Source organism: Nicotiana tabacum, chromosome 17 (genome assembly GCF_000715075.1).
Source record: "Nicotiana tabacum cultivar K326 chromosome 17, ASM71507v2, whole genome shotgun sequence".
In the NCBI taxonomy this organism is placed as follows: Eukaryota; Viridiplantae; Streptophyta; class Magnoliopsida; order Solanales; family Solanaceae; genus Nicotiana; species Nicotiana tabacum.
In genome coordinates, this window is record NC_134096.1 from 89528826 (window position 1) to 89545919 (window position 17094).

A 17094-nucleotide genomic window follows, 5' to 3' on the forward strand; every position below is an offset into this window, starting at 1 on the left:
AGGCAAATCTATAAATTTAGATCTTGATACTTACATAAACAAAAAATGTAAATCAAAGTTTCAAAATGATCATTAAAAATTATAGTGTGATAGATGTAGTATCTTATTTTTAACCAAAAACGTTGAATTCAAGCCATGATTGAATTTTTTTTTTATAGCAAGCGTTTTCTTTTTTGATGAGTATTACCCAAATCGATTTCAAGTTAATTCGATCCAAAAATAAATTTCGATGCCGAGTGACAAATCAAATCGCCCCCATAACCCGTTTTCCCATACAAAATTTATTTATTTATTATTTTTTAAAAATTTATTTGGTTATACATTGGACTGAATTTTTAATTCTTTTTGAAGATGAATTTTCAAATCATGTAAAATTTCATTTCCTCACGGAATTGAAAAACAGTTTCACGTAAAATACATATCTAAACATAATTTTAAATTTTAATTTTTTTTCAACTTAACTCTAATAAATACCTTTAAAAAAATCAGAATTTTTTATATCCAAACGCCTACTTAAAGAGATCAAATTCCTTTTCTAGTCCAACTCGGGGTCTCTCGACCGACAACACTAAATTTCACCGCATGTCGCGCGTGCTAAATTGAAACGGACATCCCGGTCACACTTTTATATAGAGCTCCATACTATTTTGAAAATATCATGGTAGTAACGTAATTAGGTGAAAAAGTGAGGGCATCTCAGCTGAAATTGGAGGTATAAATATCCAAAAATCTGTACTACCTTCACCCCCGTCGCATCTTCCTGGTCTTCGCTGCCGAAGCGATAAAGGTAGATTATTTATTTATTTACTTTTAAATTTGTTTTTTCACTCTCACTCTTTCTGCTGTTCTATATATTTAGCTTTGAATCCCAAAAATATAGGGTTTCTATGATCTGCTTGTTTAGGCTTTAGCCCTCGACTTTTTGTAGTAAGCTTTAATTTCGGACTTATATTTTGCTGCATTTCAGTACGTGTTTCCAATTTGATTTTCTGATATTCGATTCATTGGATCAAGATAGTTTAATATTTTAAATATCTTAGTCAACTTATTGTCTTTAAAGTTCTTTTGCATGTTTATATTCATTTTGTTTCTATGATCTCTTTTACCTTGTTAAATTAGTAACTTTATTGGTAATTTTGTGGAATGAAGTCTTCTTTGCTGGAGGAGTTATTCATGTACAACTTTATTAGATTAAAACTGGCTGTTGTGTTTTATAAAAATGCTGCTAATTGCTATTTATATAATTAAGCCATAAAATTTTCTCTTTTAGTGCATAGATTCTTAACACTGCATACTTGTACTTTTTCCAAGTTCTTTGTTTATTCCAGCAAACCATATTCTTCTGTACTTTTCCTTTTTCCACAGAGTTAGGTGATTTACTATTGTTAAATAATTTGGGCTGCAATTGCCTTGACATTGATATTCTTGAGGCTATTAGATGATCTCTATCAAGTTCAAATATTGTTACTTGTTGATTTAGACAGTTAGTATTTGTTTTGTCTCTTCTTTTTACCATGCGTTCATATAGTATGAGTTGATGTGGTTGACTCACTTATTATGAGTACATTGGACCTGATTTTTGCTTCTTTAAAAAATGCATTTTCCGGCAATTCTCAAGGCATATACTTCTATAATCAGATACTGCAATATGGAGAATATGCACAGCTACTGGCAATTTGGTGATGAGCTTCGAGGGCAATCAAAAGTCATAGAGGATCATAAATGGTCAACAGCTGCTCTAAAATTGTCTGAGCAGATGAAGTACAAGGGTGAACGAAGGAATAACCTTGACCTTTCAAAGAGCTCGGCTGAAATTAGGCCCAGGGGTAGTTATGTTTTTCAGGAAGATAACAAGTGGGAAAGCCTTAACTTCAACATGTTAAATTTGGATAACAAGATGACTGAAAATATGAGCAAGAATCGCGTTGCGGATGACATTTACAATATGAATCCAGTTTATCTTAAGCCCAATTTTAACAGTTTGGGAAATACGTCTTTAAGCAAGTTCAATGTTAGCAACTACACCAAGGAACCTGGCAAGAATAACAATAACAGCATCGAAAGCGCCAATGGGAATAACTCTGTTGACAAAAGGTTTAAGACTCTGCCTTCTGCTGAGACACTGCCGAAGAATGAGGTTCTTGGTGGATATATATTTGTTTGTAACAATGATACTATGCAGGAAGACTTAAAGCGCCTGCTGTTCGGTAATTACCTTTTCCCTATCATGTTAGACATCTTCTACCCAAGTGGACTGTTGTGTTTGGTATTGGATAGCCAGGGATCTTATTTCTTGTTACTAGTGGAACAAACTACATGGTGAACGTGCTTATTTAACAACCAGTGATTTTACTCTATATTTTATGCCAGAAGGGGGGAGCCTTGGCGTAACTGGTAAAGTTGCTGCCATGACCAGGAGGTCACGGGTTCAAGCTGTGGAAACAGTCTCTTGCAGAAATGCAGGGTAAGGCTGCGTACAATAGATCCTTGTGGTCCGGCCCTTCCCCGGACCCCGTACATAGCGGGAGCTTTAGTGCACCGGGCTGCCCTTTTTTTTATGCTAGAAGCTGAAGAGCAACTAGCCAACAATTGAAGAAAATGAATTCCAACTTTGTTACTCCATCTTCCTAGTAGACTATTCTTTGTTTGATTTTCAGCCTCTGTGCATGTAACTTTATGTGACTTTTTAGTTTCCAGGGCTGGCAGAAGTATTTTCATACCCTAATTTGATAGAACATTTTAGCTTGTTCCACTAAATTTGTACCAGCAGAGCTAACTGTAAACAAAGTAGAAATCAGTTATGTTTTTCAGAAATCTTTCACCTATCCTCAACTCCAATCACAACATAGCAAAGTACCAACAAAAGTTGAAATTATTGATAAGTAGATGATGGCTAGAAAATTTCTTCGAATTGCTATCACCTCTAAACTCCAATCACTTCTTTGCAGGCCTACCTCCTAGATACAGAGATTCTGTCAGGGCTATAACTCCAGGGTTACCTTTGTTCCTATATAACTACACTACTCACCAGTTGCATGGTATCTTCGAGGTTAGTTGCAGTAACTTAGCTTTTGGTTATACTGGTGTGAGCTCAAAACCGTGATAATATCAACTGTTTTATATTTCTGTAACTAAAGAGTAATTAACATCAAATCTCATGTTGGAAGCTGCATGTCGTGCAGTGTGAAGCATAAGATTTTTAGTCATACAAAGAATATCCGTTTCTTCTCTTATCATTTTTTCTTAATTTTGTGGTTAGAAAATTTTCTCACCTAGGGTTAGGTCTGAGGCTTTGATGTGCTCTATACTTCATGGGGAACCTTATGGTTTTGCTGCTTTTGCCCTGAGCATTAACTTGCTGGCCTCTTAATTCTAGTCAAGAAATGAGTTCTGATTACTGTATCTTGTTAAATATGAGCACTAGAGCCTTTTAGAATAGCTTCAGTAGAAGGCCTATCTTGTTACTTCTCCAATTGTGTTTTATGCAATAAGCATAGTTGTTATAGAAAAGTTGGATTCAATTCAATGGAGTCTCTCCAACATGCGCCATGATTTTTTCTTTAAAATTATCTGGTCAGGCATCGAGTTTTGGAGGTTCCAACATTGATCCAACTGCCTGGGAGGATAAAAAGTGCAAAGGGGAGTCAAGGTTCCCTGCTCAGGTAAGGTTATGAATTACAGCTCACTTTTTATTGAGGCTTTTGAAGAAATCTGTATTGATTATTTAGTTTCATGTACTTAACGCTTAGGTAAGGATCCGTGTCCGGGAAGTCTGTAAGCCTTTGGAGGAAGATGCTTTTAGACCAGTTTTACATCATTATGATGGCCCCAAGTTCCGCCTGGAGCTCTCTGTGCCTGAGGTAAGATGAGATTCTGTTCACGTATAAGTGCCATTCACCTGTTATTGGGGGGGGGGGGCTACAGATTTTTATCCCCTAAAACCTTACCGTTTTTTGCAGACTTTGGACTTGCTAGATCTCTGTGAAAAAGCTGGTGTCCTGTACTAATAAGCATAAAGGAATTGTAGGCTGTGTATGTTATAGGTTTGTGGTGCATGTCAGCAGTGTGCTGCCTGTAGATTCTCTGGAGCGCAAGCTTTTGGGGCAAGTCTGGTTAAGCGGTTCTAAATTTAGGATTAGCTTGTGTAAGCCAAATAAGTTTAATGCTTATCTCTGAAGATGTTCGCAGATTAGCTTCACAAATTTAGCCATGTAATCTTACTGTAAACTTGAGACGAGTAAGAAGATTACGTAACACGTCAAGATAGAATGTGTTTCTTTATCTATAGTTGAGCTCTGCTTCATCCAATTTGTTCCACTTGAATTCTTAAAATTTATTTCCTTTCTGGCGATGCTAGTGTTTATCCACCAGGAATTTGGTGCGGGTTGTCATGAGAATATTGGGTTGGTGGTGAAATTGTATCCAGTGACAAGTTTCTGCAGAAACTATGTGGCTATCTTTGGCTCATTAGGGAACAGTGATAGATTAACGTGCCGTACCCAATGTTGGCAGGGACTGTTAATGGTCCTTCCGCTGCTCATATGGAGTATGAAAAGCAGTTGTTTGGCTGGGACTGTGAATGGTCCTTCCGCCGCTCATATGGAGTATGAAAAGCAGTTGTGGGACCGTTAACTGTCCCCACAAATATCGCTGTCATGTTAAAGAAATGCTAACATATAGTACGTCCGACTAACAATCTAGATACATGTACCAAAATAATTGTGTTAAAACTTTACTTTTAAGTGTTTGGTTTGGACAGACTGCACAACTTGCAATTTGGTGTTCCTTGTAAACAGCAGTAACAAGTAGAAATACCAAACACTGACCAACTTTACAGGGTAATATTTCCTCGCTGAATCAAATGTTCTCCAGTTTAAAATTGATAGTATAAACTTCTGTCGGATGCGAATTCTTGCGGCATTAATAAGATGTTAGTAGTACTCAACCAAAACATCTGACTGGAATACCGACTGTCAGAATGGGAACAGAAGTGGAGCAGACAGCAAAGGTTCTTGATTGAAATGGAGTACAGTATGTCCAATTGGTTGAGCCAAAGTATCATTTCATGCATGGAGCTAGACAGCAAGATGTAAATGCATGAAGGTTACAAGGCGTAGAAAAAATAGAACAGTACGTCGTATTATTCCATCAGAAGTGCTAAAGCAACATCAATATCTGATGAGGAAGAAAGACAGCACCTTTATTGTCTGGCTTTGGAAGCTAAATGTTGTGGGACATCCTGACTTTCCACTGTCATTCGATGACAATTTGCCATCCTGGTTCCATTGCTGCGACATGCTAAGTTAAGCAGATTAATGCAACAGAACCCTCCTAATCAGATTTTTCTTTCACACATTTGTGGCTCCCAGCAATGATATCAGGTGTGCCTTTGCCCTTTGGGAAAAGTTCCTCGATTACAATCCCAGGTCTGAATTGTACTATCTAGAATATCTACGGATTTCCCGGATTCTCATTATACCTATGTTTCAAAGAGTAATACCATTATCAGGAGCAATCTGAAGAGCCAGGGAACTGAGAAAAAGTAAGCAGTTTTATGTTTGCGGTACCACTTAAAATAAGTATTTTTTCATCGTAATTTCTTGAACCGGCAGCATTGCTTGTTTGTCCCTGCAATAATGCTCGTATCCAGCAGCAGAAAGCTGGAGCGCCCCCAGGTATGGTTCTCTTTACAATCAAGAGAAATTAAAGCTGCTGTGGATTATCCCTTGGTCTTCAAAATATCCTCTTTCTGAGACTTGCTTGTATATGTCTTCTACTCAAGTAGCTCTTATCCGTCATAGGATATTGTCATCTGAAGTGAAGAAAAGCAGAAACGACTATGAAGTAGTATCCTCACTCTCCCTGCAGCACATTGATAAAAAGATATTGAAAAGTAAAGAATAGCTCTATTTCCAATCTAAGTGAATACCTTCAACATTATTAATGTGAATCCTCCTCCAGAATTTTGGACGGAGCCGTTGGAGCCTAAAAAGTTTTCCTGAGAGAGGTAATACTGCCTGAGGAATGTCAAAGAAAGTGCTAATGTTGCCATGTCATTCTGGTTACAGGAAGCCCATTCAACAAAGATTGAATAAGGACGCAAGAAGGTTCATGCTTCAGGTAAGACTTGTTTTGATATTCACTTTAATCCAAAAACTCCAGTCCACCTAAAGGAACTTATCTGATGGTCGTATTACACACAGATGTGATACATACAGGTCCGAATGGCAATTGCCGTGAAATCCGAAACTACGATCTCCTTCAAAATATTCTATAAATGATGAACAAACTTATGTAGCACCATTTACAAGGCTCCAACCCGGTGTTTTCTTTAAGCTTCCCTCTTTCATCTGCTTCCTTAGTTTTACCACATCCTCCCATCTTCCAGCCTCTGCATACATATTAGATAAAACAACATAAACACCATGACTATTTGGATTCAAAAGCAGAATTTCTTTCACAACTCGTTCTGCAATATCTATGTTTCCATGGCTCTGACATGCATGTAATAAGGATCCCCAGATAACCACGTCAGCCTTCAAAACCATTCCTCTTATGAGCAGCTCAGCTTCTAGCAGTTTCCCATTACGCCCAAGGATGTCAACCACACATCCATAATGCTCAATCTTGGGCTCTATACCATACAACTCTTTCATGGAGTGAAATATTCCTTCACCATAGTCAAACAATCCGGCATGGCAGCATGCTGACAGAACCCCAACTAGTGTAATATCATTTGGCTTTACTTTTTCTTGTTCTAGCTTCTTAAAGAAGTTAATTGCTTCTTTCGCATGCCCATGAGCAGCTAAACCACAAATCATTGCATTCCAAGTTGCAATATTCCTTTCTCGCATAGCACTGAAACACTTCTTTGCTTCTACTATGGCACCATTCTTTGCATACATGTTCACTAACGCCGTGCCAAGAATCACTCCTAATTCTATCCCTTTTTCTTCCATATATACGTGAATCTGTTCTCCTAATTGCAAACTATCCGACTGAGCACAAGCTGACAAAACAGAAGCCAAGGTAGCTCCATTGGGCTCGATTCCATCTGCAAGCATACGCTCAAACAACTGAATAGCGTCACTATACCTATCATTCTGAGCAAACCCACAAATCATCGTCGTCCAAATACTCAAATTTCGCTCAGTAATTTCATCGAACACTCTCCGTGCATCCTTTAATACACGACAAACAGAATATACTCTGGTCAAACCATTAACAACATGCAAATCTAAATCCAACCCGAATTTAATGACATGGCAATGCACTTGTTTACTAACAGAAATACACATCAAGTTAGAACAAGCCTTGAGTACAAAAGGGAATGTATGTTTGCCGGGACTGACGCAAAGCCTTCGCATTTTTACATAACGGAGCAAGGCTTGTTGGGGAGTTGAGCTACCAGCTTGAGCTCTAATGAGAGTGTTCCACATGAATGAATTGGGTTCATTGATACTATCAAAAAGTTTTAAGGCATAAGAAAGGTTACCGGATTCCGAAAGAGCACAGAAGGTTAGTAAGCGGCTGGCAGCATAATTGTCGTGGATACGGGCAGTGATGATCATTTGGGCATGGATTTGCTTGAGTTGGTACATTGAAGTGCATTGGTCGGCTAGAAGAGACAAGCGTGGAGGAGAATAAGGACCAACGGTGATAGTACAGAGGTGCCTGCTATGGAGTCGCCTGAACTTGAAGAGGTTCCATTTTGGCGGGACCATTATTGAGAACATCCTCCTTGTCATACATACAGTTACATATAGTACCGAGTCTTCATGGTGGGACACTAGTATTTATGGGGATGGAAGAGTGATTAGCTTTGTTTCGAATTATATATTTGTCTTAAAAAATCGTTAAATATACATTTAAAATACAGTAACTTAAAAGTATTAAAAAAATTTAAACCTATAAGTTTGAAATCCTGATTCCACGTCATTGTATGCCTTTGCTAAATTTGAACAATTGACAATAGCTATAAGATTTATTCGTCTGTGACAATATTTCTGAACAATTTAACGAGATAGGTAGAATGAATAATATGAAATTTTGGCTACCGATCAAGGCTCGTGAACAATTGCACAATATAGTAGGTAAGTGAGGCTTGCTCAGTTAGTAAAAGCACCTCCACCCACGACCGTTAGGTCCTGAGTTCGAGTCACGCTGGAGTAAAGTATGAAAACATTATAGATACTCCTAATTTGGGAGATATTTTAAAAAAAAACAGATTGTCCATCCATCAAAACTTGTGAACAATTTAACAAGAAGATAAATAGAATGAAAATAGTACCGGATAGTGTTTGCCAACCGATTGAATTTGTGAACAATTGAACAAATGTGCAAAATTTGTCCATCCAGGAAATATATGAATAATTTAATAAAATAAATAAAATTGAAATAATACCAAATTGTGATTGCCCAACAATATTTGTGCAATTAACCAGGCATAATTTTTCCATTTTTTCTATTGTGCAGCGCTAGGACTATGTTTACAAAACTTTCGTAGACGATAGTTGCCTCAAATCATCCTAAATCTTCCCTTTTAATTGGAATTAAAATATATCGGACTTAAAAGAAGAAAGGGAAAAGGGAAAGCATTAAGGAAAACAATGGACCATTAGGACTTGTGTTGAATTGGTGACTACTTTCTCATCTTTTAAGTAAAGATTTTGTGTTTGAAAGTGAGACTTTAGTAGGCGTTTCTACATAAAAATTGTATTTTTTTGAAAAAAATTAATATTTGAAGTTAAGTAGAAAAATGATATTTAAAATTTAAAAAGTATATTTGGACATGCATTTCACCTGAAAAAATATTATAATTTTGTGAGTAAATTTTTTTCTGAAAAAGTGGTCAAAATCACTTTTTAATTTTTGAAAAACTTATTTTTTTTTCTTTTCAAAAGCTTGTAAAATTTCGTGGACAAATAATTTTTTTAATGGACAAAGGTGCCTTAATCGGCTTCAACACAAAAATTAACAAAAACAATGGGCTGGGGACATGGTATGATGAATAGACAACATGCGAAAGCGTAGTGTTTCACACAATTGACATTAATTGTTTCTTTTTATCTCACACATTTCAGTACTCATATCTTACACATTTGGTCCATAAAATTCTGATACCATATAATTGTAAAATAATAATAAAAAAGATCTCACAGAATAAAACTTTTCTCCAAGTGCCACACTTGTTCCAATTTCCAACTAATCCACCGTGGCTATCGAGGCGACCTCAGACCTTACAATGTTCTGACACATCAGATTTCACACCGCCCTTAATCACCGTTAGATTTCCAATAACGTGGGACCCTTTCAGAAAAACTTTTCTTTCTAGCTGCAAAATTCCTGACTTAGGAATTCACCTCAAAAGATCCCTTTTTTATTCATTCATCTCTCTGCACACAACACACCCCTTAGCATAGCAGAGAAGCCGGCGGGAGAAGAAGAAGCTGAGAAGTGAGAAAAATGCCTGGGATTATTGGACCTTCCGATTATTCTCGAGAACCCCCTCGCCATCCTTGCCTCAAAATTAATGCCAAGGTTACTCTTATATACATTCTTAGTGCTTATGAATTAGTTGTTCTTATCATCGTTATTTCGGATTTTCTATTGCGATTTTCTGCTTATTGGTTTAGAAGACTATCTGCTGATCAAATTATTACGGGAATTGTCAATTTTCTTTTGGGGTGTAGGAACCATTTAATGCTGAGCCAACTCGTTCTGATTTGATATCATCTTATATCACTCCTGTTGATTTCTTTTACAAGAGAAACCACGGACCCATACCAGTAGTCGATGACATAGAGAGGTTTCATTTATGCCTTGGCGTAATTTTTGTAAAATCCTTTCATGGTTTGTTATATTTTAGAGTTTTCTTGCTTATAGTGCTGAGCCTGTTTGCAGGTATTCTGTATCTGTGTGTGGTCTTATTGAAAATTCCAATGAACTATTTATGAAGGATATTTGGTGAGCATACTAGACTCTACTGTGCATACTCCCTTATATCGATACTTCAATTTTCAAGCTACTGACGGAAATAATTGACTTATTTTTTGTGTATAAATATAAATAACAGGAAGCTTCCGAAGTATACTGTTACTGCCACTTTACAGGTAAATTCCAAATTCTCCGGCTCTAGGTCATACAGGTATGTGTTCATCCAAACTTAGTAGCTTTGGCTTGGACCACCTCGTCTATGTGTTCAAAAATTCACTAAATATATACAAAAAAAAGTGATTTTGAACCCATTAAATCAAATGAATTGTAGTAGAATCCAAAATTCAAACACATACTGTTCAAATCCAGGATCAGCTTCTGAGGTCATTGTGTTCGCGGCAATGGGAAATGAGAAAAACGAAAAAGAATTTTTCTAGCCATATCTTATAACATTCTCATGAGAGAAATATGCACTACTGTAGATCATTCAGTTTTTTTGCAAAACTAATTTGTTTAATTCTTCTCTAGTGTGCTGGTAACAGAAGAACTGCTATGAGCAAGAGTCGAACAGTGAGAGGAGTTGGTTGGGACATTTCTGCTATAGGAAATGGTAAGTTGATTCAGATTTCTTGCCGAGTTATCTGATTTCTCTACTCTTTGCCTATCAAGAAGTATATTCCTTTTTTGTTTTGGCCTCTTGTGAAAATTAAATGAAACCTTTCATCTAGGGTCATCCAAGCATATTTTGATGTCTATTGGTTAAACCTGCATTGCATCCATCATAGAAAACTTGGGAAATAAAATAGATTGGATGGAGAATTTGCAAATAGGTAGACATAGTTCAAGATTTCTGTGTGGGTAAGTTTCCACTTCTTTTCATTATCTACATGTGATCATGTATGCACACTCTTCCCTAAGTAGCCAAATACAATTTTAAAGGTAATCTCTGTTAATGCAATTTCATTGAAGTCGATAGAGTTAAAGGATTTTTTCTTGGTAGACTTGCTACACTACCATAGACATCAAGTAGTTTAAAGGAGATCACCATCAATCCCCCTTTGTAGCTCCCCCATATTACTTTAACTTGTTGTAATACAAGACTTGGTAAAATGCGATTGCTTTAACTGCTTCGTATGGGTTGTTCCTTTTTCTTCAACTTATGAGAGGTTCCACTTCCTATACATTTACATGTCTCGCTGCTGATTTCAAGATGCTGCATAATTTAATTGCCTTTCTATTTTTTTCTTTGTTACTCACTTATTTCGTTTAGCTCTCCTTGGAGGATTCAGTGTCTGATGTGAGTATTACTTTACTACATGGAATGTCTCTGACCAATGGAATCAATTTCTAGTCATTATTTTGGTATTCTAAAAGAATTCATTCGAGGAACTTAATCAAGTCCTGCGCCTCGACACGTGTATAACAGATGATGGGTTTGTGTTTTATTAGCACTTGAGAGATTCCAACGAGCTTATATAATATCAATTAGAACTAAGTTCATGATTGCTTTCTCAAAAAAGGAACTAAGTTCATGATCCAGTTGGTTACCTATCGCGAAATGGTCCTTACATTACTTCAATGAAGTATGTCTAGTGGGATGATAAGTTCCAATTCGCAAAGAAAAAGACTTCTTTTTGTTACGTACAGTTAAGTGGTCATGTGCACCAGATGTAAATAAAATTGGATGACTTAGCCAAGAGGGCTTAATAGATATTCTAGTTTCTGCATTCCTCTGAGAGGCTTAGGGACCTATTATTAAGAAAATATGTGAGACTTGGGACTTTAAATTTGAAAAATATTTAACACAGGAACCAAAAATTGTACTAGAGTATCTCTATTCACTTTACTATGGTAATGTGTGACTTTCCAACTTATAGTTTTCTTTGATATGATATTCACAGTTTTCAAGACCTCAAAAATCATATAGAAAATGCGATATTTTCTGTATCAAAACTTTTCTGCTATTATTTCAATATTTTTTCCACTACTTATATTATAAAAGAGTCAAATTAACATCTTAAGCTCTATACCTAGTCGCATAAACTGGAATAGATGGAGTTATAGGTTGTGGAACTTGTAATGATTGAGTGAAAGGAGTATATGAATTTATGTTTTATTCTAATCTAATTCATAGTCTTGTGCATATGGTAAAGAATTAATTAAACTTCGAAGTTGTTATGAATTTTACGTTATATTGATGCATCGTTCCCTCCACCAGAAACCACTTTTCCAGGTGATGTGCATTAGGATGGTTTCCTTTTATTTTTTTTGGGACAAAAAAACATGTTTACTTAAAATGCTCTTGATGCTTCAATTTTTATAAAACAAAATAGATTTACATTTAACTAATTACATTGTTGTGCATTTCAGCTGTTTGGGGTGGAGCGAAATTGGCAGATGTTCTAAAATTAGTTGGAATACCTTATTTGACAAGTATCACACAATCTGGAGGAAAACATGTTGAATTTGTGAGCATTGACAAGTGTAAGGTTGTTTCTTTTTTCCCTTATTTTTTTCTTTTACCTTTCTTTACTAGAAACATATACTTAGCTGTAAAATTTTCCTGGCTCAACAACATATTTATGTTTCTAGGAGGAAAAGGGAGGTCCTTACAAGGCATCAATACCATTGAGTCAGGCTACAAACCCTGAAGCTGATGTTCTACTCGCTTATGAGATGAATGGCGAGGTAATACAAGTCGCGTTTTTTCTTAAATTATTATTAAATATGTTTGTTTTCTCAGTTTCATCTTTTATTGTTTTGTAAGATGGTATGCAATAGATTCAATGTTGTGTGTAGCTTCAGTCTTACATTAATTTGACCTATTGTCCTTATTCAGCTCCACCTATGTTGTAAAAAATTTACATCTCAAAATGATTCAACTAGCGGTACCTGTTCTTCAAATTGATGTATACCTTTTTCTGCCTGTGTCAGCATAATATCCACTTTTCTAAAAATGATTTAACTGTTGTAAAAAGTTTTAGGAGACCACATAGACTGTTCTCAGTAGAATTTCCTATTGTATACTTAAAAAGAGAACTTTCCTGTGGGCCCATATTTCCCTTGTCAAACATTAACAGTGCAGCTTATAAGTTTCTATACAATTCGTTAAAAGTCAAACCAAAGAATTATACTTGAAACTGTTTGAGTATTTCTTCTTATTATTTGGGTCTTGACTTGACATAATAACAATCTTTAGCACATACGAATCCAATATAACAACCTATTCAATTGGTTCGTCCTTCAGCTCTAACCTTGTGGGTTGTCTGGTTTCTTATAGGGATGAACATTATGTTAATTTTGAGTGATCGACTTTAGTATATAGGCACTTTCAGTGCATCAATCAATTGTAACCTCGTGATGAGTGCTCTCAATATCAGACAGCATTGTTGCTTAATTCTGTGTTTCAAGTTTGTTGGATGGTATCATGAGAGTTTATTGTTAAGGTGTCATTTTATATGCTTCAACTGGGGTGACCTTCTGAATACATTTCCATTTAAAATTAATGTCATCTATTTGGTTGAGCAGTCCATCAGAGAGCAATCAGTGGGAAGAAAGTGGGGGATGTTTGATTGGCAGATATTTATACTTCTGATTGCATGTTGAGCCTTCTTAATAAAAATGGAATTTTGAGCATGCTACTCTAAATTTACTTGTAATTTCTGTTTCTTCGCTCGATATGCTTATGAAAACACTAGCGTTTCGAATGCCACCTTGGAAACGTCTGTTTTGGCCCTGGCAATTCCCTTTTAAAGTCTGACTAGTTGATAGCTCAACTTGCAACATGCTATACTAACCTTACTGGATTCACGCATGAAGCCACTTAATAGGGATCATGGCTATCCGCTGCGTGTGGTTGTCCCAGGTGTGATAGGTGCCCGTTCAGTTAAGTGGCTTGATTCCATCAAGATCATTGCTGAAGAATGCCAGGTTGCTATTTGTGTATTAGTAACTTCAGAATGATGAAACATTTTCTTTTAAAGTTGTTAAGCAATATCTGTTGGACAGGGTTTCTTTATGCAAAAAGACTACAAGATGTTTCCACCAACAGTGAACTGGGATAACATCAACTGGTCTACTAGGAGACCGCAGATGGACTTCCCTGTTCAGGTAATTGGTTAAATTTCTCTCCATCGGTACGTTTTCGATGGGGTTCTTTTAGTTTTTTGATATAAACTTACCTATCCTGTATATAGGTAGATTCAGACTTCAAGAGTACTCATTATTCCCAGGTTCTGAACTTGGAGACACTTAAAACCTGCTTGGCCATAACTTCATTTGCAAATACTGAAGCAGCATTGGCATGTTGAAGTTTGACCATAAGTTTTAGTTCTGGTTTGAAGATGTTTTGCAAGTGAATTTTCTCAAATCTTCAACTTCCACTCACAAATCTCAATTTTTACAAATTTATTTGGAAGTGAAGTTAGGTGCAAAAGGAACTTCAACTTCAAATAGAAATTTTTTATTCAGATTTAACTCTTATTTTGTCCAAAGAATACTTAGTCCAAACAAATTATATATATGCGCGCACACACACAGAGAGAGAGAGAGAATACAGTGTTTGAACTTGAGAGAGACACTTGATAGAAAATGACAACTGGTTTATATAGTTTCTGCATGTTTTCCTAATTTGTTTGATAGAATATTACAACTGGGTTTTTTAGTGTTGCAACTTATTTCCTTATCAAATTTGCAATTGCACTATGTCAAAAGGTGGGAGTGGCCCCTGTGGAGGATAAGATGCGGGAGGCGAGGTTGAGATGGTTCGGGCATGTTAAGAGGAGAAGTATAGAAGCCCCGATTAGAAGGTGCGAGCGGTTAGTCTCGGTGGGTAGCAGGAGGAGTAGAGGTAGGCCTAAGAAGTCTTGGGAAGAGGTTATTAGGCGGGACATGGCGCAGCTGGAGCTGACTGAGGACATGGCCCTAGACAGGAGGGTGTGGAGGTCAAAGATTAGGGTAGAAGGTTCGTAGGTAGTCGAGCGTTTCTCTTTGTCTTACTCAGTTCGCTAGCATTAGTGTTAGTATGATATCTTTTATCCATAGATGGCTATTACTACCTAGAGTTTGACCGTATTCTTGGATTCAATCTTATTTCATCTTGTTGTTATTCCTATTTGTTGCAATTACCTTTTCTTTTTCAGTCGTTCTCTAGCCGAGGGTCTATCGGAAACAACCTCCCTTCCCTCCCAGGGGTAGGGGTAAGGCTGCGTTCATCTTACCCTCCCCAGACCCCACTTGTGGGAAACTACTGGGTTTGTTGTTGTTGTAATTGCACTATGTCAAAACTTTTCTTTTCTTGTGTAATAAGTATTGACGTCCCTGAGATATAGTGTTACCAATAGAATTATTTACACGACGGTTCTAGAAACTAGAAACCCTTGTCATTGCTTTTAAGGGTGTCTAATTTCCAGATCTGAGATATTGGTCTGGCCTGATTTGGCAATTATATCTGTCTGTATGCCAACATGGCTTACGACTTCTTAAAATTTGTCAATTGCTGACAGTTACTTAATACCCTTTTCTGTTTACAGTGCGCAATATGTTCCCTGGAAGATGTGAGTGTTGTAAAGCATGGAAAGGTCAGTTGTAATATGGGTAAACTTTATGTTCAAGCTTATCTTGACGTTTATCTTATGCCTTTATGGGCATTTCTACATATACTCGTGTAGATGAGTTTGCATGGTCCAGTTATGCAGTTTTGTTCTGTAGTGCTGTATATAGGCAATCATAGTACTTCATTAGGTTGTTCTAGCTTCTAGTATTTGTTTTCAGATAACCATCAAGGGGTACGCAGTATCAGGAGGCGGGCGTGGCATAGAAAGGGTAGACGTGTCTATTGATGGTGGTAAAACTTGGGTGGAAGCCACCAGATACCAGAGAACCGATATTCCATATATTGCTGATGACTCAAATAGTGACAAATGGGCATGGGTCTTTTTTGAAGCAGAGGCAAATATTCCACAGAGTGCAGAGATAGTTGCTAAAGCGGTAAGTAACTAGTTTTCTGTAAAAAATTCCTGCTTTTCTATTCAAAGAATAAAAAGGTTCAACTCTTTTCTGATGAGTCTAATTTTAGAGTGATGTGTGTCTTTAGAAAAAGTATAATGTTACATCTATCAAGCCCATAATTTGCTGCAATACATTACGAAATTGCTCTCTCATGTTATTTTACGCTGAAGACTTCACTATGCTTCCTGCTCCTGTTCTCAGTTGATATTGTATGCTTAATAGGTGGATATAGCTGCAAATGTCCAACCTGAAAGTATAGATTCTATCTGGAATCTGAGAGGAATCCTGAACACCTCATGGCATCGGGTTCAAGTCCGAGTTGGCCAGGCAAATCTTTAGGATGTGTTTCATGTGTTGGGCGGATGACAGTATTCAGCATCAAAGGCAATGGTTGTGTTTGTATCTTCCTAGCTTAAAATGAAAATAGCATGTTTTCTTGATGTTGTCTCAAATACTAATGGAAATAACAATAATAATCTGGAAGCGATTGTAGCTTGAAAAGCGGTTGTGTTTCTTTCCCCAGTATGTATCTTTCTTTATTTTCCTTTGGAGTTTGATCTGGACAAGTTCCTAATTATTTGTCACTGGATGATGAGTTTTAGGATGACATATAAGTACTGAAAGCAAGACAAAATCCAATTACAGCTATTAGAATATATAGGAAATTGGTTATTAGGTTCTATTTTACTTTGTGAGTGGCTATTTTTACATTACACTTTTGTTTTTTGGTTTCTTATTATGAAGTCCTCGCCAGCTGAAAACTGTATCTGCTAGTCGCCTCAACCATCACGTGGAAGTGCTTTCTTTCCCACTCAAATTGAGCATTTGCTTCCTTTTTTGTAGATATGGATAAGTTAACCAATAGAAATATTGTGTACCCTACTGGTTAGCCCTCCAAAAAGGAGGAAGGTGAAGTGAGGTGAGATGAGTTTGAGGTGCTTAAATTAAACGATGCGGCTGTTTAGATTTACTCTTTCAGGTGAATGACATGATAGTAAAAATTTAATATAAATATTTAAATAGTAGAGCTGAAACGAATAAGTGTTATTGAAGTAATATGCAATAGGAAGATAATTAATAAAGTAAAGTGACTCTTATGGTGTAAGGTAGCGGACCAGTCGTATTAGGCTATTAGCTAAGTCTAAACAA

The 17094-nt window shown here is 36.6% G+C and overlaps 3 protein-coding genes and 1 long non-coding RNA gene across 6 annotated transcripts; 3 read left to right on the plus strand and 1 right to left on the minus strand.

The window, feature by feature from the left end:
* Window positions 1-653: 653 nt before the first annotated feature.
* Window positions 654-4308, plus strand: LOC107781032 (B2 protein-like). Of its 3 annotated transcripts, none has more exons than XM_075234581.1 (6): window positions 654-787; window positions 1639-2207; window positions 2949-3049; window positions 3579-3662; window positions 3750-3860; window positions 3960-4308. In XM_075234581.1, the coding sequence occupies exons 2-6, from the start codon at window positions 1649-1651 to the stop codon at window positions 4005-4007; spliced, it is 903 nt and encodes a 300-aa protein (XP_075090682.1). In that variant the 5' UTR covers window positions 654-787; window positions 1639-1648; the 3' UTR covers window positions 4008-4308. The 3 variants fall into 3 exon arrangements, with proteins under 3 accessions (XP_075090682.1, XP_075090681.1, XP_075090683.1); XM_075234580.1 differs by having other exon boundaries at window positions 658-787; window positions 1619-2207; XM_075234582.1 differs by lacking the exon at window positions 654-787 and adding an exon at window positions 813-927.
* A 394-nt stretch (window positions 4309-4702) lies between these two features.
* Window positions 4703-7832, plus strand: LOC142171584 (uncharacterized). Its single transcript, XR_012701321.1, has 3 exons — window positions 4703-5893; window positions 6023-6120; window positions 7289-7832. It is a non-coding gene; the product is annotated as an uncharacterized LOC142171584 (long non-coding RNA).
* Window positions 4992-7759, minus strand: LOC107781031 (pentatricopeptide repeat-containing protein At5g56310). Its single transcript, XM_016601657.2, has 3 exons — window positions 5930-7759; window positions 5568-5812; window positions 4992-5479 (listed from the first exon to the last, which is right to left on the minus strand). Exon 1 carries the CDS (start codon window positions 7746-7748, stop codon window positions 6291-6293), a length of 1458 nt encoding a protein of 485 aa, XP_016457143.1. The 5' UTR covers window positions 7749-7759; the 3' UTR covers window positions 4992-5479; window positions 5568-5812; window positions 5930-6290.
* A 1633-nt stretch (window positions 7833-9465) lies between the features above and the next one.
* On the plus strand, window positions 9466-16284 carry LOC107781030 (sulfite oxidase-like). The gene is given in 12 exon segments (NM_001325307.1): window positions 9466-9540; window positions 9693-9808; window positions 9904-9966; window positions 10076-10112; window positions 10465-10546; window positions 12307-12425; window positions 12529-12624; window positions 13756-13866; window positions 13945-14046; window positions 15468-15515; window positions 15709-15924; window positions 16168-16284. Coding segments are annotated over 12 exon segments (1182 nt in total).
* Window positions 16285-17094: the final 810 nt, after the last annotated feature.

What these genes read in the sequence shown, in the direction of transcription:
- LOC107781032 (XM_075234581.1), top strand. Translation starts at nt 1,649, where the DNA reads ATGGAGAATATGCACAGCTACTGGCAATTTGGTGATGAGCTTCGAGGG. An exon ending in AGTCAAGGTTCCCTGCTCAG is followed by an intron (nt 3,663 to 3,749) that starts GTAAGGTTATGA and finishes CTTAACGCTTAG; the next exon opens with GTAAGGATCCGTGTCCGGGA. An exon ending in TGGAGCTCTCTGTGCCTGAG is followed by an intron (nt 3,861 to 3,959) that starts GTAAGATGAGAT and finishes CGTTTTTTGCAG; the next exon opens with ACTTTGGACTTGCTAGATCT.
- LOC107781031 (XM_016601657.2), bottom strand. Translation starts at nt 7,748, where the DNA reads ATGACAAGGAGGATGTTCTCAATAATGGTCCCGCCAAAATGGAACCTC.